Source organism: Vigna angularis, chromosome 5 (assembly GCF_016808095.1).
Source record: "Vigna angularis cultivar LongXiaoDou No.4 chromosome 5, ASM1680809v1, whole genome shotgun sequence".
Classification (NCBI taxonomy): Eukaryota; Viridiplantae; Streptophyta; class Magnoliopsida; order Fabales; family Fabaceae; genus Vigna; species Vigna angularis.
Genome location: NC_068974.1, coordinates 38,516,900 through 38,538,714, shown reverse-complemented (window position 1 = coordinate 38,538,714; position 21,815 = coordinate 38,516,900). Strand labels below are relative to the sequence as shown.

At 31.9% G+C, this 21,815-nt stretch overlaps 2 protein-coding genes across 5 annotated transcripts; one reads left to right on the top strand and one right to left on the bottom strand.

The window, feature by feature from the left end:
• Window positions 1-143: 143 nt before the first annotated feature.
• On the bottom strand, window positions 144-4,226 carry LOC108340684 (BTB/POZ domain-containing protein At1g50280). 3 transcript variants are annotated; one of them, XM_017578203.2, is made up of 4 exons: window positions 4,110-4,226; window positions 3,847-3,917; window positions 2,548-3,714; window positions 144-756 (listed from the first exon to the last, which is right to left on the bottom strand). In XM_017578203.2, exons 2-4 carry the CDS (start codon window positions 3,907-3,909, stop codon window positions 364-366), a joined length of 1,623 nt encoding a protein of 540 aa, XP_017433692.1. In that variant the 5' UTR covers window positions 3,910-3,917; window positions 4,110-4,226; the 3' UTR covers window positions 144-363. The 3 variants fall into 3 exon arrangements, with proteins under 3 accessions (XP_017433692.1, XP_017433693.1, XP_017433690.1); XM_017578204.2 differs by having other exon boundaries at window positions 3,847-3,914; window positions 4,110-4,211; XM_017578201.2 differs by having other exon boundaries at window positions 3,847-4,218.
• Window positions 4,227-8,057: 3,831 nt separating this feature from the next.
• On the top strand, window positions 8,058-21,510 carry LOC108340449 (ADP-ribosylation factor GTPase-activating protein AGD2). Of its 2 annotated transcripts, XM_017577847.2 has the most exons (19): window positions 8,058-8,213; window positions 8,937-9,013; window positions 9,613-9,713; window positions 10,176-10,246; window positions 11,221-11,283; window positions 11,378-11,422; window positions 12,937-13,002; window positions 14,396-14,443; window positions 14,537-14,632; window positions 14,721-14,762; window positions 16,789-17,007; window positions 17,145-17,276; window positions 17,347-17,565; window positions 17,846-17,932; window positions 18,025-18,297; window positions 18,890-19,011; window positions 19,323-19,401; window positions 20,161-20,582; window positions 21,231-21,510. In XM_017577847.2, exons 1-19 carry the CDS (start codon window positions 8,163-8,165, stop codon window positions 21,340-21,342), a joined length of 2,325 nt encoding a protein of 774 aa, XP_017433336.1. In that variant the 5' UTR covers window positions 8,058-8,162; the 3' UTR covers window positions 21,343-21,510. The 2 variants fall into 2 exon arrangements, with proteins under 2 accessions (XP_017433336.1, XP_052733599.1); XM_052877639.1 differs by lacking the exon at window positions 9,613-9,713 and having other exon boundaries at window positions 8,060-8,213.
• Window positions 21,511-21,815: the final 305 nt, after the last annotated feature.

Genomic DNA, 21,815 nt, shown 5'->3' with positions numbered 1-21,815 from the left:
TGTTCTGAAACATATTATCACTCAGAACTGTGAACATCTCTTCCTGCACTTTTTCATTATTGTTTTATTCCATTCAGAAAATATCCCAAGCTTACAGATGGATTAAAACAACGAAGTCCGAAGCAATCAAAACTTTACTACCCTTAGAACCTAATACACAATAACATTATTTCTCTTGTTCGCAGAAAACTATCAAATAATATTGATGTATGCAACGAAATCTCTACTATTTGATTCCATGTACGGCGTTGAAGTTCTAAAGCAAATACAAGATAAAATTACAATTACAGCTTTTTACAATTCCAGAAACACTATAATATCTTGGATAGAGGTGGAGAGTGACAGAAGATGAAGAAAAGATACTCAACAAAATCTTGGTGAGGATGAAGAACGAGGAGGATCAAGCAAGATCAACTTCGATACGTGACCGTTCATTTCCTTATGTAATTTCGCCAGTTCTATTACTCCCCATTGCATCTTGTCTATGTTGAGTTCCATTTCTTTCTTCTCTTTGGTGAAGCTGTTTCTGGTTTTTTCATTGTACAAAACTAATTGGGAAGGTTTCACTCTTGGACTCTCAGTTACATAGTCAATTGTTGGAACTTTTGATTGTTGAGAAATAAGAGCCTGCATTGCAACCCTGGGAGGTATTCTGGGGTTCTTGGCCAGATCTTTACTTGCTTCAAAGGTGAGCTTGGTGTAATTAAGACATCTACACAGTCTCGATCTTTCCTCAAATGTGATAATTGGATGAGACTGCAAATCATTATTGGTTCAGAAAATAATACTTAGCAGTACTAGTCAAATACGGTAGTATAAAAGAAAGAACAAAATTTTATGTAGTAGCTAAATGCTGTCATGTTCAGTTGGAAGCAAGAATTCAGAATATTGAGATGAATGAAACTTATGAATAATAGTTTTTTTAATCACGAACATTCTGTATATTAACGGTGCAAAGGAAATATATATTATCATCTATTAATAGTATATTTTCCATAAATTTTTATTGGAAGGCAATATATATACATATTTATTTATTTATTTATGGTGAGATTGTATAAATTAAAATCTTTTTTCACAGTAATTTCCTGTTCTAAATTACTTATGGATTTGGGGATTTATTATTATAAATGGGGTTCAAGAATTTCCAAACTCGATCGCATGCCTTGGTGTTGCTCCCTCCATCACCCCAAGTGTTCCTGCACCTCCCCACTATTTTCTTTCATTCCAAAAATAGTCTACACCTCCTCACTATTTTCTTTTATTCCAAAAATACCCTACACCTCCCCACTATCCTCAATAATCTTTCTCTCTTTGCTTTAATGGAGCATTCATATGGCTCAGATTTGAACTTGTGATATATTGCAAAATATAAAATTCAGAGAAACTTCAATATTAGTGCTTCTACCACTTCCACTTTATAAACTTAAAAGTTAGATGCAAATACAAAATAATAAACATAATAATATTAATAGTAAATAATAATATATTATTATTATTATATACTAACTTTATAATAACGAAATAACTAAATAAATTCCAAATCTTTAACAAATAATTTTTTTTTATATTTTAAGTATTTAATAATATTTTTATATTATTTATCTAATAAATTAAATACTTTATTCAAGTTATTTGAGTCATGTAAATAATATTCAAGTTATTTTACATTTTGCAATATATCACAAGTTCAAATCTGAACCATGTAAATGCTCCATTAATGTAGAGAGAAAAAGAGGAAGATTGTTGAGAATATAAATGTTCCATTAATGCAGAGAGAGAAAGAGAAAGATTGTTGAGAATAGTGAGGAAGTGTAGGGTATTTTTGGAATAAAAGAAAATAGTGGAAAGATGTAAAGTATTTTTAGAATAAATGAAAATAGTGGAAAAGTGCAGGATCACTTGGGGTGGTGAAGGGAGCAACAATGCCTTCACTTTATTAGATTTTTTCCCACTCCTGTGTTTTGTAACAAAACAACAAAAAAAAAAGCCCAATATACGGATTAAAATATTTTTAGCATGAAATTTTTACACTACAGCATCCAATATAATATAATATATTTTTGCAATTGAAGCTCCTGATAACGACAGTTGATGCTCTTAGAAAGATGGGGGAAATAATTTGAGAATCTAGAGAAATGTTTAAATAAGATTGTATGTATCCTGGTCCCTTCCTTCTTCTTTCTTTCTTTCTTTTTTGGTTGATTGCATATGGCACATAATACAGTCATGTGTATACGTTTATATAATAAAAAGAATATGTATACAAGTAAGTATAATAAAACTAATTAAAAAGAAAAAGAAAAACAAATTGAGAATAAAATAATAAGGGATCTTTATTGGTTTTTGTACAAATTTTAGTGTCAGAAAGCAAGATAAAAACTATATACTGTAATATTTTTGTAGTTATTTATGAAAAAACTGAAATAAAAACCAAAAACTTGCTATCTCAAGTAAAACAATCATCTCTTTGATCTTTTTCATTCCTATGATCATTGAGGAAGATGATGCATACGAAAAGCAAGGGAAAGGGTATGTGTTATTCACCTGAAGATAGATGTCAATGGCTTTATAGACTCCATCATAACAATCCCTTGCTGAGTCTGGCAAGCATTCTGCTACTCCAAGAAACTTAGAGATCTTGAGGTTCTGATCAGGGGATATCTCTCTCAAATACTTGTCAATTAATCGACCAACCCTTTTCAGTTTCTGTAAACACATTCCATCATCAGAGCCATTCATATCAACAAATACCTTAACCAATCTTATCACCAAATTAATATCATAATAAACTCCCATGTCATGCCCAGAAACCAGAAGATCATCCAGTGTAGCTTGCTCAATCATCCCACCAATCAGTTTCTCCAATTCTGTTCTAACATCTCTACCCAACCCAAGCTTTGATACAATCCTTAAAACCCAAAAAAGGCCTCTGCAAGAAAATATCTCTTTTCCAACTGATATGACTCCATAAGTTGCAGTTTCTGCAAGAGCAGCATATGCACTGTTGTTGCTGCTATTAACTACTCTGGTTTGAGTAGCTAGTTTCAGATAATGCAGCAGAAATCTTGTGAGGACTAAATCTTTGTTATCAGCTTTGTATGCTCCTATAGCCTGGACAAGTTTCTCGATGATATTTGGTGGTAAAGTTGCCAAATCATCAAACCACCATGCCTTGCGTGACAAAGTTGACTTTATTTTTTCTGGGGTAGTTTTCTTGGATGAAAAAGAGAATCTTTTAGCAGAATTGGTTTCTGGTGAAGAAGATGATGATGATGCTGAAGGTGAGGACATGAGGAGGTTTGAATCTGAATTCTGCACAAACTTGGCTAAGACACTGATGATCTTCTCCAAAAGACCATAACCATCTGCATATGCATAAAACCGCTCGCAACTCTTGAGAATCACAAGTGTTTCACTCCATTTCCAGTTGAAGATTCCCTGGAGAAAAGCTTCTGTTTGCTGCAACAGATTGTTGCTGAGTACCTCCTCAGTCATTCCAAGATAAACAGCACAACAGTGTAGGAGACACACATTAGCTTCAGTGATTTGTATTTTTCCATTATTGTAACAGAACATTGAAACTAGCTCAAACCCTTCTGGTCCTCCAGGAAAATCATTGATCCTAATCCCCAACTCCTGCTTCACATGACCTCTTCTCTTTCTGTGATTCAAGATTTTCTTCAACCCTCCACAGTATTTTGAAATAACCTTCTGCAAAATACATAAACCAGAGTCAGATCACCTTACACAATTGTATATTCATTCGGATTGAGTGTTGACAACAACTAATGTTTATAGTTTTCCTATGAAGTATATCAAACTAGAAAGCATATAAGTGAATACCTCTTTCAATAGAAATATCTGCTGACCATCGATGTTGATTTGCAAGTCACAAGGCTTCGGCATGGCTACTTCTGCATTGAAGGAAAACAGATAAAAAAATTGTGCTTTTGGATATGATTATGCACCCCTTTTGACAAAAGAGAAAGATAAATCTTGTTATCATCCTACAGTGGTCTGGTTTTATGTTATTATTCAATATTCTAACCCAAATAGGTGGCTTAATTTTTTATATGCTGCACAAGCTTGCATCATTCCCAACTCACCCAATTAAACTATGAACAAGTTTCAGCCACAACTCTGCAACATCATTCATACCCTTCTTATTAACTTCAATGCTTGCTTCCTCATCTCTCTCTCTCTCTCTTTTATTGTTTATATAATGATTTTGTTTATTATTAAATACACTTTTTGTGCCGTGAGTGTACAGTGTCATTGATAATGTTTTAGTTTTGGCTATTTTATGACAGATCCCATGTACATGTCCCCATCTGTGACAAATTTTTGGTGTTATTGTAAACGTGGAGGCACAGGAGCTAGGTAGCTGATACCCCTATGTATTTATTTTCCTAATCTGCCCTATTGTTCCATGCAGTGAACAAGTTGTTGTAGCTTGTGAAATAATTGAAGAAAATCACATAAATGTTTTGGTGTATGTGTGTTGGTGGAAGGAATAGCAAAAGCTTATGTGAAGATTTTGTCTGGTGCAGAAAACAGTGTTTTGAAGTGAAGATGTGGTAAGCAAAGTATATTTGCTGATATTTTAGTATTTCACATTTGTGTTTGTCACATAATGCAATTTGAGTTCTCTGCTTCATGCTTTGGTAACACGTGAACATGGACCCTACTACAACCATTATGGTAGTTAATGATAAAGATACTGTACATCTAATATCCAATTACAATGACAAAAATGTTATCTTACCATACTTTTACTCACTTTTTTAATGTCATTGAGAAGTTTCTTTCTTTGTTTATTAGCATTTACTATCATCTTAGATGTTTAAAACATTGTAACAACCTAACAACAGACTAATGAGTACTGAAATTAAACACTAAATATAAGAAAATGAGTTTAAGATTAAATCAAACCGGCTTGTAAGATAAGGTTTGCACCTCACTTATATATTATAGATTAATTTTATCTCTAGTCGATGTGGGACTTCCAACATACTTAATTGATTTTTTTAGTGCCAAATGAACTATCAAAATTTAATTAAAAATTCTCAAATTTATCTTGAAATCTACTTAATCTTTTAAGATATATTACAACTTCATTAACTTCTACAACAGTTATCTTTTATTACTTTAAACTTAAAATTAGTACAATTATATTTAACATTTTCACCCTTAAATTTAAAAACATGAATTTTTTGAATTAACAAGATAAATTGGAATTTAGTATGTACGGGCAATATATATTAAAAAGAACATTAATTCTCTTTTTGTATATAATACAGAAAGTTTGATAAGAAAAACCTCCCATAAAATTGCTGTCTACTCATGTATGTACGGTGAGAAAAATAAATAATGTCTAATGTGAAAAAAAATATATATATATATATATATATAATATACTAAAATGGTAAGTTACAAAAATTATTTAATTTAATATATAAAAATTGTCATGTATTGAAATTTCAAAAGTACTTTTGGTAGGTTTATTTTCCTTTTGTTTTGAATAATTGAATTAGAAACGTCGGTGCCTCCTGCCAAACTATTAGGCAGCAAAGAAAGAAAATGCAGAGTACTTTTAAATATATGGTACAATTTATTAATTAAATTAAGAAAATAGAATAATCAATCACGGGTTTCTCTCCGACCGAGGCGACGCATCCTTCAGTATTCAAATGTTTTAGATATATTATAAGTTTCGTGTCAACTTGCTCACATACATAACATTTAACGATTATTTTTAATTTTTTGTAACAACAATTTTTAATTTTTTGTTGTTTGTTAGCAATAATTATTATGGCTTAATCCATTTTCCGGAAATTAATCAAGTTATTTTAGTTCGTATTAGATAAAACAAATGTGTCCAAATATGAATTATAGAAAAACTGGTATATTTGTTTTAGTATAAAACTGAATTAAAAAAGTATACAAGCATTAAATGTTTTATAAAATTCATGAATTTTTTTATATTTATTTATTTAAAATGTTAAAAAGAATATAAAAAAGGGGGAAAAAGTGACAATTTATGCTTTTTTACAAAATAGGTAAAGCGATAACTTTTTATTGGCGGTAACCAAATATTTTCAAACTACGTCCGAAAGAGATTTTGGATTTGTCTGGTTTTCTGTACGTAAAAGTCAATTTTACTAAAAGAAAAGAGTTTTAATGTATAACGAGGATGTTTTAAAAATAAAATAACAAATAAATAGGAAAAATTATGGAAAATGAGGAATATTTAAATTAATATTAATAATTTTATTATATTATATTGAATATTAAAAGAAGAATAAAAGGATTTTAAATTTTTTTAATTTATGGAAATAAATATTAAATTGTAACATGGACTCGTGCCTTCTTCACTTGAGAATTACTTCCTGCGATCCCATCATTTCAGAAATTTATTTTGCTGAACACAGTAAACAATTCTGAACTTTTTTTTTGTCTGAAAGTCAGACTTCGTTTAGTTTTACGGAAAGTATATTCAAGAAAGTTTTGTAGGGTGAGAAAAGAAAATTGACGAGGTGGAGGAAGTAATTGCCTCCTCACTTTTCTGTCGGGTTTGTTGAATTTGGGCCTAGGTCCATTCAGCTGTGAAATTTTCCTTTTTCTTCTTGATCTTTAGTGTGTTGTGATTTTTAAAAGAAAATTTGTTCTTGCATTTCTGCATTTTATATTTTTAAATTCTAATTATAGTCCTATTGTAATTATAGTTTTAGATTGTGTAACATATATATTTTGGATTATACAATACAAAATTTTAAAATATTATTGTCAAAAGACAAAAACAAATACCTATGATGTTTCAAATGCGAAAGTTATCATCATGAAACTTATCAATATCCTAATAACATGACTAATGAAAACCAAAACAAGTACAATATTTTATTTGTTTTTTATCCTTACTTTTTATTTTTATTTTACTTAAATATACTATTATTTTCTTTTTTAATTTTGCAGTTCAACTGCAAATAAACAAAACTAAACAAATTGTATTTGAAACATTAAAACTCGTGCCAAATCAAAGTAAACAATTAATTAATAATACAGTTAACAGAAAAAACACAGATTATTTCCATAAATCAAAAGTATAAATACACAAATTAAACGAATAACGTGAATATTTAAAAACTCAACTTAGATTAAATCTCAATGGTTTTACTCCTTACAAAATTATAAGAACAATAAATCAAACATAAATTTAAAACAAAATACGTAATATAAACATTCAATATTTTTTTATATGACAAGAAAATTAAGATATAAAAGAAAATTCAAACTAAAACCTTGTTGTGATACCAGGTCATACAAAATGATAAGATGCAATCTTATCCATAAAAAAAATATATGATTGTTCTGAATTTAAATTCTCAAAAGAACATAAACATAAAATAAATCATAAATGACAAGAAAAACACAAAATAAATCATAAATGACAAAAAAACACAAAATAAAACATATATAAAGACACTACAGTATAATAGATTAATAAGTCAATAAAAATAATAGCAAAAAACGCCACAATCTAACGTATTAATAAATTAAAAAATATTTGTCATAAAGAAAGTAATTATTGATAAAAATAAAAGTTTTTTCACGAACTATGAAAATTCTGTTAATGAAAAACTAATTTTCTATAATGACTATTTAAGTATCCTTATATATAAATATAAATGTTTAAGTCATCTTAAAAACTAAAAAAAAAAAAAAGTATAAAACAAAAGTAAAAAAATAACTTAGAAATAAAAAAAATAAGAAAACATTACAATTACTTTTAACAATGTAAAACTATTTATAATTGTGCTCAAAACATAGCATTCATTATTTATCTCCTTTGAATTATAAATAGTCGTCTCCAAATTAATATAGTAAAAGAATTTAACAAAATATAAACTAAAAGCACTTAACTAAAAGTTTAATTAAGACTACAACAAATCATGAAACAAGTAAATAAATGATTTATTTAAATAATTTGCAAGTAGTAAACAAGCATGGTTTAACAGCAGGGACAAAATAGTCACTTTACATAGCTGCATCTCCGTCTCCGTCTGTAGAAGTGTGTGCATAACATAACACAACATTGACATGCGATCTCAACTGTAACGTAACAGAGCTTGAGCCACCTCGCCACACAGACCAACGCAACAATGGCATCGGCCTTCGTCAAGCTCGACGATTCCCCTATGTTCCAGAAACAGGTCTTTTTTCCCAATTTCAATCACACTTTTCGCTTTCTATTTTCCTTCAATTTTAGCTTCGCTTCAGATTTGCTGTGCTCACAACACTCCTTTCTTCTACAACATTATGCTCTGCACTTGGTTTTTCAAGATGATTTGTTTTCCCTTTCCTTTCCCTCCTAAATCTTCAAATTGCTGCTAAGACAAGCTTGGATTCAGAGTTTACATATGCCTTTTTGAAAAATACTGTCTATGCTCTGTATGGTTAGTTACTTTAGGGATTTGATTGGAAGTCGTGGAGTGAGGCTTTAGTTTAGGATTGCTTTTGGAATTTCTGTTTTTGTTGATTCGGATTTGAGCAAGGAAATGGGAATTTATACGGGATTTCTCTGAAAGGTAGATGTCTTCCACTGACACTTTTGTAGGATAGATTTGTCTTCTTTTTTCTATCATATGCTCAGCCAATGTCCTTATGTGTGTGTGTGTATGAAGACGTATTCTTCCTGTTGTTCCTTTTGTGTCCAGCATGTACATTCCTTAATGTTTACTCTGTACTTCTTTACTCTCTTCAATTTAAGCAACTTTTCCCGTTTCTCTCCGAAGTAAGTGTGTACATATGCATTTCCATTTATTTATATTGATGAAGATTCTTGGATTAGTAACTCTTTTGGAAAATTACTAGTTAATTACCATTTTTGTCAATATGATTTCTTGCTAAATTTATTTTTATCTTCCATGGGACAGTTATTTTCTCTTGAAGAAACAACTGATGAGTTACGGGATCGATGCCAGAAGCTATATAGTGGGTGTAAGAAGTTTATGTAAGTGTTCCAGGGCATTCCTATACAGAGTGTTGGATCTATTTTTTATTTACTGAGTCAATTCTACTTTTTTTTTTTATCTGTGAATGTCTTTCTTCAACACAGCTGAAAAAAATATAGAGACGCTTTTTCACCTCTAGTCATGGTTATTCCTAAGGGATTGCTATTGCCGATCACATATGCTAAGGAACTAGATAGCTCCGTTGCATATGTGAGCTGTGTTGCCTCACCATTATCTTTTAAGTTGTTTGACACTTTTTAATTGGTTTACTAATTTAATGCAAATGTGTTTGAACCCAAAATTGATATTAACTACCAAACTTGGCCATGAACTTGTATATGTTGAAAATCTAACTATAAATGTTCATCGAGTTTAATTAAATGAAAAGAGTTAGTTTTTTTAAAATAATGATTTTTCATCAAATTGTAACTGTGGATGGTTATTGATTAGTGATTGTGGTGTGGTAGATAAAAGACGTGTCTTTAAACATACAACCACATTTTAATAGAAAATTTCACTAATCAATTTTTGCCTAAAAACCATATGTTGGAACCACATCAGCGGGACATTATTAATTCTTTATTTTGTAATTCCTCAGGACAGCTTTGGGGGAAGCATATAATGGAGAAATAACCTTTGCTGATTCATTAGAAGCATTTGGTGGTGGCCAAGATGACCCTGTTAGTGTATCAATAGGAGGTTGTTGAAATTTATTTTCATTTTTTGTTTTATTTTCACTTCTATATTCAAACAAGCCAACCCAAAAAGTGCTTCTGAAGCACAAACTTTGACATGGACACTGGGAAAACAACACTATGTGTATGTCAAATAAATTAAATATAAACAACCTTAACTAAAAAAATAAAATGATCTTTTTTACAACAAAAGCTATTTTTTCTGAATGTTGTAAAAAATTTAGTGTCCTTGAAGTGTCCATCTGTATGGAGGTGCATGTGTCAGCTCAAGTGTCGGAATTAATAAACAATGATTTTATAAGAAAATACTTATTGAGGAGTGTTGAACATATGCTGGAGCTCCATATATTCTGGTTTGGGGCCTTATGATAACATAATAAGTGGGATACCTTGTATCATGAAGACAGCTTTGACCATCTACTAAGTGTAAGGTGTATTTTTCTTTCCAACTGTTTTTTTTTTGTAGGTCCTGTCATAACTAAGTTTATTACCACATTGCGTGAGCTAGCTTCTTTCAAAGAGCTTCTTCGTTCACAGGTGAGTCCATTAACCAGCCACAGTATTTTTCTCTGTTAATAGTGACGAAGCTAATTGTTACTTTAGGTGTTTTTTCTTGAAGGCAATGGATTTGTTCTCTTCTTATCGTCCTAAAATTTTTCTAAAATAAACATTAAAAAAATCTCATATTTTATCCCACTTTAAAGTTAATCATAATGAATTGACAGGATATAAGCTTGTTTAATGTATTGAGTGCCCATTTGCTGATGTTGTTCAAAGATTTTGTAATGATTGTATAAATCATGCATTTATCATGCATATAGTAGTAAAATGATAATTATGTGACCTTTTCTCTGTTTCCCCTTTTACATTGTTTTGCCTGCGTTAGGATACACAAAGAAGAGAATTAGTTAACATAGTTAGAATATCCATGAGTTAGTTACTTTGAGGTATTAGTTAGATATAAATAGGAAAGGAGAGGAAAGGGGAAGAGGGGTGAATTTTTGTAGATTGAGCTTTAGCTCTTTGTGAAGGGGAATTCTATTCAATAAAAAACCTTTCTTTTTCTTTCTCTTTTCAGTTCTTGGTTCCTAACAGTCTGTGAATTGTGTCATGTCAAAAGCAGGGCTAATTTAAGAAAAAAAAAGGTTAATAAATTAAGCAGTCCATTCCTCTAGAACTCTAGAAAAATCAAATGGAACATCAAGAACAGTTTCCATATTTTGAAAAACTGAAACAGTTTGTAAATGACAACTAAACCTATGGAAGTACACCAATGAAGAATAGTTTGAAGGTTTAATCTTTGTGTGTAATAAAAATCAAACTTTTGTTGGAAATTCTTTCCTTGTTTAAGGTTTTCTTTTCATGAATGTTTGGTTGCATAGTAAAGGAATCAAGAGAAACAAAAATTAAAGTGCAACACATGGTGGGCAATTTCCAAGGCCATCTTACTAAATGTCTTTTGGCATAGATTTTTTTTATTTGAGTAATTAGGTGACATATTTCTTGTATAGGTAGAGCATGTGTTGATTGACCGGCTGGCGGAGTTTATGAACATTGATTTGCAAGATACAAAGGTAGTTATTTTTCTAGGTTACTGTTTCTTTCGTAAAATTTCTGTTTTACACAAACATTACATTTATAGATTTACTTTATGCTTGTTTGTATCAGGATTCTCGTCGTCGTTATGACAAAGCTGTCCAATCTTATGATCAGGTATTGTTTTCACATTCTTATGATCAATTATGTATTCCTTGTGATGTTTAGAAATTCTTACTACTGTTCAATGCTTTTGTTGTACAGTGTCTAAGTGATAATCCTTTTCCTTTTGTGATGCCTGAATATGTTTTTTCGTGATGTCTGATTTGGGTATTCACCCTATATATTACTCATTGTTGCTGCTGTTGAAGTCGTTATTTATTTATTAACTTTTAGGATTTCTTTTAAGAGAGTTGTTCGGATGATTTTAGTCATTTGATTGTTAAACTTGTGTTTGTATTGGTTCATTAGAATTTTAGACTTTAAAGGTAATTGACTGTTGTTAGTAGGATAAGTGTCTTGTCAGAAGCTGTTTGGAGATTCTAGATATCTCTTTGTAATCAATAATTTAGGGTTAAAATTCCCTATATGTAGAGGTTGATGCATAGTTTCAAACAATCAATTAACTAAAATCTTCTCTCATTCAGATTAATCATTTTTTAGTTTGTAATAGCTCCCAATCTTGGGGGCTTTGCTTCTGCATTTCTTCTTTACTGTCTTAGTGACGGTACTTTTTTAGGGTTGCCTGAACTGCACCCATTTCCTTTGATTATTGCGATTGCTTGAATTGCACTCAACTTGTCCTGAAGTGCACCCATGTCCTTTGATTATTGCGATTGCTTGAATTGCACTCAACTTGTGATTCAATCGCCTGTTGTTTCCGCTGCCACTTGTGTCATTGGAGTTGCTCAGAGGTGGTAGTTTCAAATTTGACACTATTTTTCCCTTTCACCCTGGGTTACGTATCTCTTCTTTGAAAGGAGCACCGTTTACGAATAACACTGTTCTGTTTTGTTGTCTTACTATTATTCTCTGTTTTATTTATGAGGGGGGTTAAGGAATCTGTTAGGCAGGGAAGTAATGAGAACGAGTGGGAAGTGTATTATAGAAAGAAATTTTAAAGTATAAGTAGTTAAGAAGTTAGTTGGGGTGAGGGTTTTTGAGAAAGTCTATATGTAGTCTTATCTTGTAGGGCGTGGGGGAAGGAGAGTTTTAAGTTGTTAGTGGCAAGGAATGTCCTGTGTAAAACGAAGAGATTCCCTTTGTAAGTTGATGTTTGTGTTCAGAGTTTATAACTGCTGAACTAATACAGAAAGAAGAGTCTTAGTCTATGTTTTTCTCTATCTTTTTTCTATTCTTTGAGGATGCACGTAATAATATTGGTCTGACCTGCCAAATACATCTTCTAGGGGACAAAGTGAAGAGTTGACTAATAACATTTGAAAGATGGGCTAGTGAACAAGGAATAATTATTGCTGAATTGAAAGCATATATGGCTAATAATATGAAGTTTTGATTACATTCTCATTTTTCGTGTGTGCTTTTGAAAGCAGTAATTTGCTTACATCATTGATTTCAGTATCATAGTTTTTCATTTATCTTGTGTTTTATGCATATCTGGGTTATATTTAAACCAAAATACACAAATGTTAATTATGTTCTCTAACATATTTGTTATCTCTTTCATTCAGTCACGAGAGAAGTTTGTCTCTTTGAAGAAGAATACACCACAAGATATTGTATCTGAATTAGAAGAGGTTTGCCATTTCAATTTCTATACGATTAGTAGCTTCTCAAAAGTTCGAGTCGTATCTGAGGTTTCTTAAGTTTCTTGTACTTTGTCAGATTTCTGATTATGATAAAAATCTTCTCATTTGACTTCGGAAAATACAACTTTAAAAGGATACTACTACTAATATAATATAATATCATGTGAAACTTGCAATAGCCAACCTTCTTGGGTACTGCCCAGTCTTCCATAGGAATTTCATTACTCATGGACTTTAAATTGTTGTTGTGCGCTAATACCACCACATCCTGAAATTGGCTCCTTTCTGAGTTTGAAAGCAAACAAAAGTCTACGTTAAGAAAATAACTTAAGTTTATGTTAAGAAAGAAAATGAGTGGCATTGTAGGGGATAAAAAAATTTATGAAAGAGAACGAGAAGGATTTTTACATATAACTAATTAGATGCAAAGGTGAAAAAAATGGGTGATTTGTTGTTAGGGTGTAAGGCTAGGGAGTGAGAATTGAGAGGGTAGGCTGGACTTTGGGAGAGACTAGGCACTCTAATTTCCTCGAACCTTTTCCTTTTCTTTGTATTCTTTCCTGCTAGTTATCATACGATCAGGTCCTGTATCACATTTGAGTAGGTCTGATATGATCAGTAACACAGTTAGCATTCAACACTGCTCTGTTATAATTATGGCACCTATGAATCCATTGAGTTTTAGTGTGAATAGTGCATATATTAGCACTTGGTATCGTAATATCTCCATTGATTCTGAGTCTGATATTATAACCAGCCTGATTTGGAAGGGATAATATGCAGTCTCTAGTACCAAACTTAAAATTATAAATTTAAGGGACTATTTGGTTAGGCCAATATGTGCACCTTGTTGTTCAGATACCTATTTAAAGTCATCGCACATTGCAGGGTCTGCTGTCTGTGGGAACGAGCTTTGATTTTATTTTATCTTGGTTCATGGATGATTCTACATATCTGTTAATATGATCTTGAAATACATTATGTTCTATTTTATTTTTGAGGAAAACTATGATTTATGATCCCTATAAATACAGGTAAAATTGATGTTAATTCTTCTCCATTAATGGTGGTTTGGGCCCTCATAAATTTTGAAACTTTTGAAAACAGTTTCTATCATGATTTATAATTAGTGACGTGACATACATCTAGACATGTTAATAATACATCATATGCCATGTCCTTTGCCTGACACCAACAAGGTTTAATTTTAAAATCACAAATTTTTTTTAGGACTAAAAACAACACTTCTTTCAAAATGAATTTAGTCATTTTTCTACAGAAACATTGTTAAATCTTATGTTCGTTAATTTTTAGCATATTTTTTTATGACTAGCTGTGAGTCATTATCTGATTAATAATCTCGTACTCTGATCCATGGCAGGATCTACAAAATTCCAAATCAACATTTGAAAAAAGTCGCTTCAATCTAGTATGTCTTCTATAATTATGAATCTTTTTTGCTGACATCTCTCCTCAGTGTTTTTTTATTACGAAACTGGCCATTGGGTTTTAAGGAGTGCAGGTAAACTCACTCATGAATGTTGAAGCGAAAAAGAAGTATGAGTTCTTGGAGTCGATTAGTGCAATAATGGATGCTCATTTGAGATACTTTAAGCTGGTATGTGAATTGGTGTCAATTCTGCATAATTTTTGTTTTATGTTTTCAATTATCACTTTGCACTTAACATGTTACCTTTTTTCTTTAGGGTTATGACTTACTAAGCCAAATGGAGCCCTATATTCACCAGGTATAATGTGTAGTTTCGTTGTTTCTTAAAAGTATGACAATTGACATGTTCTCTTTTTTAGTAGCCAAACTGACTTTATCAAGTTGAAGCTAGAGCATTTTATTTACTAATTTCAAACGACACCATTTAGCTACTGAAAGGAACAAGTAGAGGAAGTGTTCTTTATAAGTGTTTGGAACATTAGTATCAATTGCACTCTTCCTCCACTGCCTGAGTGTCAACAATAAATTTCCTAGTATGGTTCAGTCATATTTTCAATTTTGTTGCCCATGGAGAATCGAGTTGACTAAGGATAGGGATGACACTAATTTGTGATAAAATGTAAATAAGAATTGTTGCAAGTTCCACATTGACTACAGATAAGGTCAATTCATAATATATAAGTGGGTGTAAACTTCACTTTACAAGCTGGTTTTGTGAGGTTGAGTTAGACTTAAAATCCACTTTTTAATATGGTATCAAATTCATGGGTTCAAATCTATCATAGCAAAATTTGATATTGTTGGGTCTATTGTTTCACCTATTATCGAATTGCTACCGAACCACCAATTAATGTCTAGTCCTGTACTTGAGATTTATATGCCTTGGCGTGAGGGGTTTGTGTTGGAAGTTTCATATTGACTAGAAATAAGGTAACTCACAATGTATAAGTGAGTGCAAACCTCACCTTATAAGACGGTTTTGTGAGGTTGAATTGGGTTTAAAGTTCACTTCTTAACAAAAACAATGTGCGTTATGAATGCATCTGAGTTCTTTAAAGTGTTGCCCACTCTATGTGGGGAAAGGGAACTACATTTCTATTGTATGATTCTTTTCATGTATCTCTTTAGTGAATGCATATTCTTTGTTGATTCATTCTTTAGTATAGTGTATTAATATTCTGGTGATTAGTCAGCATTAAATAATCTAATATGATACTTTGTGTCTTTATTACGAGGCTCCTGTTCATGATAGTGCCTAAGTGCTGCTTGTGCAAGTATGGCATAAAGAGCCTTTGGCTCCTAGTTGCAATACCTCTTCTATTACCCTTAACTTCTTTTCATAAATTGACTACTCAAGACTAGGAATGATCATATTTCCACATCCAAACAAAATAATTTTTTAGGAGCATTTGTCTCTGTTGTCTTATATCTTATTTGTTCTCAACTGTGCTTGGGATTGCTAGGAGTGTTGATTAATCAACCTTAAAAGTTTATTTGATTAAAAATTAAAAGTGTTGAGGGTGAGCCTTGACATAGCAGTGAGGTCTGTGGCCTTATGACGTGGGATCACACAGTCATATCCCAAGAATACCTCTTTGCTTATGGGCAAAACGCAGTGTACATTTACCCTCTTGTGGGCCCACCTGGTGGGGAGTCTTTGTTAGATTTATCTTAAAGCCAATTGACATTAAGTGACGTTTTCCAATAGTTATTTAAATTAAACACCAGTATCTGAGGCAGTAACATGGAACTTTCCAGCATGCACCTTCCTCATATGCTTACTAGAGCAATGCCTGTCAGAATAGGTGATACATGAAGATGAACTATAAACTCTGATAGCGTGATAAATTTCATCTTAAAAGTATGAAGTAAAGTTGTTCATGTATTTAAACTGCACCTCAGTATTGAGGTAGGCAATGTGGGACTTTGTAATAGCTATTTGCGTAGGACTAAAAATATTATGCTGGCATATCTTATCTGCATTTGATTTAGTCGCAGCTTGAGAAAATATGTCCTGCACTATCTTATACTGTTACTTCGATTGTATAACCCTACCATTGTTTCACTTGTGTTACGCTATAGATTCTTATACCGGGTCTAAGGATCGAATCCAGGGGCTCATCTCGATATGTATAAAGAATGGGTTTTTGTAGTTATACATTGTGACACTTCGAGATTTTATCTTTGACAGTTTTATTTTATAATGATCAACTGTGAAGTAATGTATTTAATATTTGATAATAGCGACTTTCCATGGCTCAAACCTAGATTGCTGCATGAAAATTCTGACTTTGTTGTTCTTTTTGGTACTTTTGTTAAATTAGGTGTTAACATATGCACAACAATCTAAAGAACTTGCTAATGTTGAGCAAGATAAGCTTGCAAAACGTATTCAGGAATACAGAACACAGGCAGAGTTAGAGAATATACGAGCTTCTAGCAATTTTACTGAAACTATGTCAGGTTCTGAAGGCATCCATGTTGTAGGCTTGAATTCGTACAGGAGTTTAGATTCAGGGATGCTGTCTGCAACCAAAGGGGAGGCAAGTAATTGGCCTTTTACCAGTTAATTGGTGAAAGTTCTTCAGTATAAGACTTTATGTTAAATAGATAGGCTTTATTGTGTTTTCCATTTTTCTTTATTTTGATGTCTTCTTTTAACTTTTGGCCTTGCTTACAGCTTCAAACAGTTAAACAAGGTTATCTGTTAAAACGGTCATCGGGCTCGCGTGGAGATTGGAAACGGAGGTTCTTTGTACTTGATAACCAAAGGAGTTTATATTATTACAGAGTCAAGGGTGTCAAACCCACGGTAGTTATGTTTTTTCTTATATTTGTTTCGACTTATTAAGCAATCTCCTAATGTTTACTTCCATCCCCAGGGCTCTCAGTCATATAATTATGTTCGTTCTTATGAACAAACTAGTGGAATGTTTGGTAGATTCCGTTTAAAACACAACAGGGCTGCATCAATGAATGATGATATTTTAGGTTGTTACACTATTGATCTATGCACATCTACTATAAAGATGGATGCAGAAGATACAGATCTACGACTTTGCTTCCGAATAATTTCTCCCTCAAAAACGCTCACACTTCAGGTGGCTGATCTACTTATTCCATATATTTTATTGATTCATAAAATGAGACACCACATTGTGTTAACTGGGTGACAACCAAACATTTCTTATTTTGTACGGATCCTTGTCTGTGATGCAGTTTTTCTATTTAAGGAGAATTAGACATTTTGTAGGTTGAAGTTGTAGTTTTGTATCTTTTAGATTGAGCTTCTTTGTTTTATCTTAGCAAATTCAGTGTGCGTACTTAATGTAGTTCTGGATTGGTTTTTAGTTTTCTGATTTTCTATATCACTTTCATCAGGCCGAAAATGAAGCTGATAGGATGGACTGGGTTAACAAAATTACTGGAGCTATAACATTACTTTTTAATTCACAGTTTCTTCAAGAGGTTATCTATTCAAACTTTTTGAAATATATCATTGTGCCAAGATATCCATATAAGATGTTCTGTCAACACTATTTCATCTATAAATGCTGCAGCCTCAATATGGTGGAGCGAATTCTGAGAGTAAAAACTTAGCAACTGGTGCTTCTTTGTCATGTCATTCGGAGGATGGTCAGGAATCATTGAGTAATGACTTATATTCCACGGAAGTGGGTAGTGTCTCTAAGATTTTAAGGGGAATTCCAGGGAATGATAAATGTGCTGAGTGTAGTGCTCCTGAACCAGAATGGGCATCTCTAAACCTTGGCATATTGTTATGTATTGAATGCTCTGGAGTGCATCGAAATCTTGGTGTTCATATCTCAAAGGTGCATTCTTTCGGATATAAATGCTAACCATTTACTTGTGTCTATGGCCGTTAGAGATTCTCTTTGCTGTTCTATCAATTGTTGTTCTATCATGTAAGTTATAACTGACATGATTGATCTGTTACATCTACTTGTTAGCAATTCTCTGATCTATAAATAGGATTCTGTAACATAATTACTGACAATTCAGAATGTACGTAATCTAGAAAGTTGCACTTAGTAATATTAGCTTAGGAAATACACTCCACTAAGTCTATTAAGAGCCTATATATACAGATTCCTTGCATAAGCTATCTATTACGTTCTAGTGAATAAGAAAAGCATTCCCGTTCACTAAATTTTCTCTAACATATGGTGGTGTATTTTTCTCTAAATCTTCCCGTGAAGTGCTTGCATTGTTTTTGCCACTCTTTCTTTATTGCCAAGGGCATTCATTTAAGAATTGATTAGTTTTGACATTTGAGAAACAGCGTATACTTTTTTGTGTGTGTTTATAATATGACTGAATCAATTTTCTTAAATTATGTGATTTCTGATTAGGTATTAAAATTTGATTACCATTTTCTTGAGGTATATTTTGTGTGACATGCAGGTGAGATCTATAACATTAGATGTTAGGGTTTGGGAAAATACCATTTTGGAGTTATTTGATAACTTAGGTAATGCCTACTGTAATTCTATATGGGAGGGCTTGCTTCTGCCGGATCATGAAAGGTAAATTACGGATTTCTTGTAGCAATGCATATTGAGCCTGCGAGGACAATCTTCTCCAAAAAGTTTTAAGAGAAAAAATACGAAAAGATAATGAAACAAGTTTCTTCATAAGTTAAAATTAGCTTATGCATAAATTAATTTGTAAAAGTTCTCTTATATAACTTCTTTATATTTTTATTTTTTAACTTATGGAGAAACTCATTTTTTTTTTTTTTAAATTTTCTCTTTTAAAAGTTCGAATGGAGAAGTTTGTTAAAAGCATCGGTGGTTATGCTTGTAACCCTTTCCTTTTGGGAACAAATTATTTGCAGGGTAGGTGAATTAAGTGTGCCTATTAAACCTTCTTCAACAGATGCCTTCCAAATGAAAGAGAAATACATCCAAGCAAAGGTAAGCAGTTTTGGTTGAATTCTCTATATATAAATGGAAGCTTTCGTGGTTTACTGCTATAAAGGCAGCTTGACACGTTAAATTTATGTCTTCATGTTTCCATGCGACAGTTTAAACTCTTTCAGTTTAGATTTATGTCTGTTAAATAATGATATTCTATTCACTTCAGATTTCTCAAAAGGATTCTGTTATTTATGAGTTCATTGAGGTATTTGTTCATATTCTTTAATTATAAATTATTTTGCCATTTAAATAAGTTGGAACTTGGAAATGTTTTTAAAGTATAGAAAGTCGTAAGGAATATTCAGGTTTTAGTTATGAACAAACAATTTAAGAAGTTATGTAGTTTGGTCTTCAATTGGAATTGAGGAATGTTTTTTGGATTTGACTTCACCTTTCTGGTGGCTAAGAGTTACTTGCTTTCACTGCTAATAAAATTTGAAATAGGATAGTTGATGTTTGCTTCTATGGAGAGATCATGTACCCAGATCACTGCACTTTTAATGAATAAATTATGTGATAATCTTTTATTATCAGGTTTCCATCTTTGGATTCTCATATTTTCTATGCTCTCTCTCTCCCTCTACATTTTGTTTCTGCTGCTCCTGTGTCAGTTTTGCATTTTATGTCAGTTTTACATTTTGGCATTTAATATTATGTATTGCTGTATTATGGCATTATCTTTTAGGAAGACTCTGCTTTCTTGACAGCTTTTACTGTGACCTAAATATTGTTGTCATCCTTGTTTTTCTTAACCAGTACGTAGAGAAATCACTAATAATCCGAGAAGAGGATATACCCAACAATCCTTCAGTTTCCGAACGAATTTGGCAAGCAGTTCAAGCTGTAAATGTAAGAGAAGTGTATCGGCTTGTTGTTACATCAGAATCAAATATGATAAACACAAAATATGGTGATGAGGTTCCCCATGCTGCTGAGGCGGAAGGGCAGCAGCATGATCCCGAAGCCTGTCTGAAGGTTGAAGAGACTATTGAGACTGAGAAGTGTTTCCGTGGATGGTCATTATTACATTTGGCATGTCATACTGACAGTACACTGATGGTCGAGTTGTTGCTCCAATTTGGTGCTGATGTAAATATGTGTGACTATCATGGAAGAACTCCCTTGCACCATTGCATTACAAGTGGGAAAAATAAATTGGCAAAGTTTCTATTAAGAAGGTAATACTTTTACCTTAAGCCAACTGTTGTCTTTGGGCTTTAGCGACTAGTTAACAATCATACAGGCTTCCTCTTTGTCTCCCTGTTTTTTATTCTTCTAGGAGTTGTGTCGGAAAGAATTAAGGAAGTGGGAATATGTCTTTCCTCTTTGTTTTCTACCCATATTTATTTCGAAATCTCGTAATACTTAATTATCTCAACAAATACCTTCCATTGTTTCTATGAAGCCTCACTAATTGGATCGTTCATCAGTTCCCTATTTTGGGTGTATCACGAGATGTTTTAGACTACTCATCACTGCACAAACAGCTAAGAATTTTCATTTGCCAAGCTTTTTGTGTTCTATTTGGCATCAATTATATGCTATATATATATATGTTTGTGTCTTTATGCACACAAATATAAATGAGGGTATGTGTGAAGGAAATCACGGGTTATTTTTCCTGTGTAAGTATTATGTAATTTTATCATAGATTTAGTGTGGTCTCTCATGTTTTTTATTTTTATTATTTTTTAATAAAATCTTCATATAATGATAACGATGTCTAGAACTTATTTGAAAAGATAAACATTTGTATGAAGTTTGTACACATGCATCTCTAACCAAAACTTCCAATGAAAGCATAAACTAATATATAATTTTCCCAGGGGTGCAAGGCCGTCAATTAAAGATGCTGGAGGGCTCACTATACTTGAAAGAGCAATGGAGATGGGAGCAATAACTGACGAAGAGCTATTTATCATGCTTGCTGAATGCTAGAGAAGATGGATCTGGTATATATTTATATATATATATATATATATATATATATATATATATATATATATAATGAGTGTTGAAGATATGCTGTTGTTCATTAAGTAAAGAAAATTTGATTACATATTTTAGAATGCTTGATTCATCGAAAGGAATCTCAGATTTTTTTAATTTATTTGGCTCCATATTTGTTGCAGTTATTATAGAAAAGACTCTAACATGTATCTCTTAAATTAAATTTCAAAGGGATATATATTCATTAAGAGACACTACAAGAAAAACCTCATTTATACAGTTTCATTGTTTGTTCGTCTCACTTCTATTTAGAATAATTTTGAAAGTATTTTTTTCATTATGCAATATTAATTAATGATACACGGTTATATAATAAGGACATTTTTGTGAGATTAGATGTTTATTGATAATTTGATAACGAGTGGCTTAACGAATTTGTTAAAATAGAGTTGGATAATATA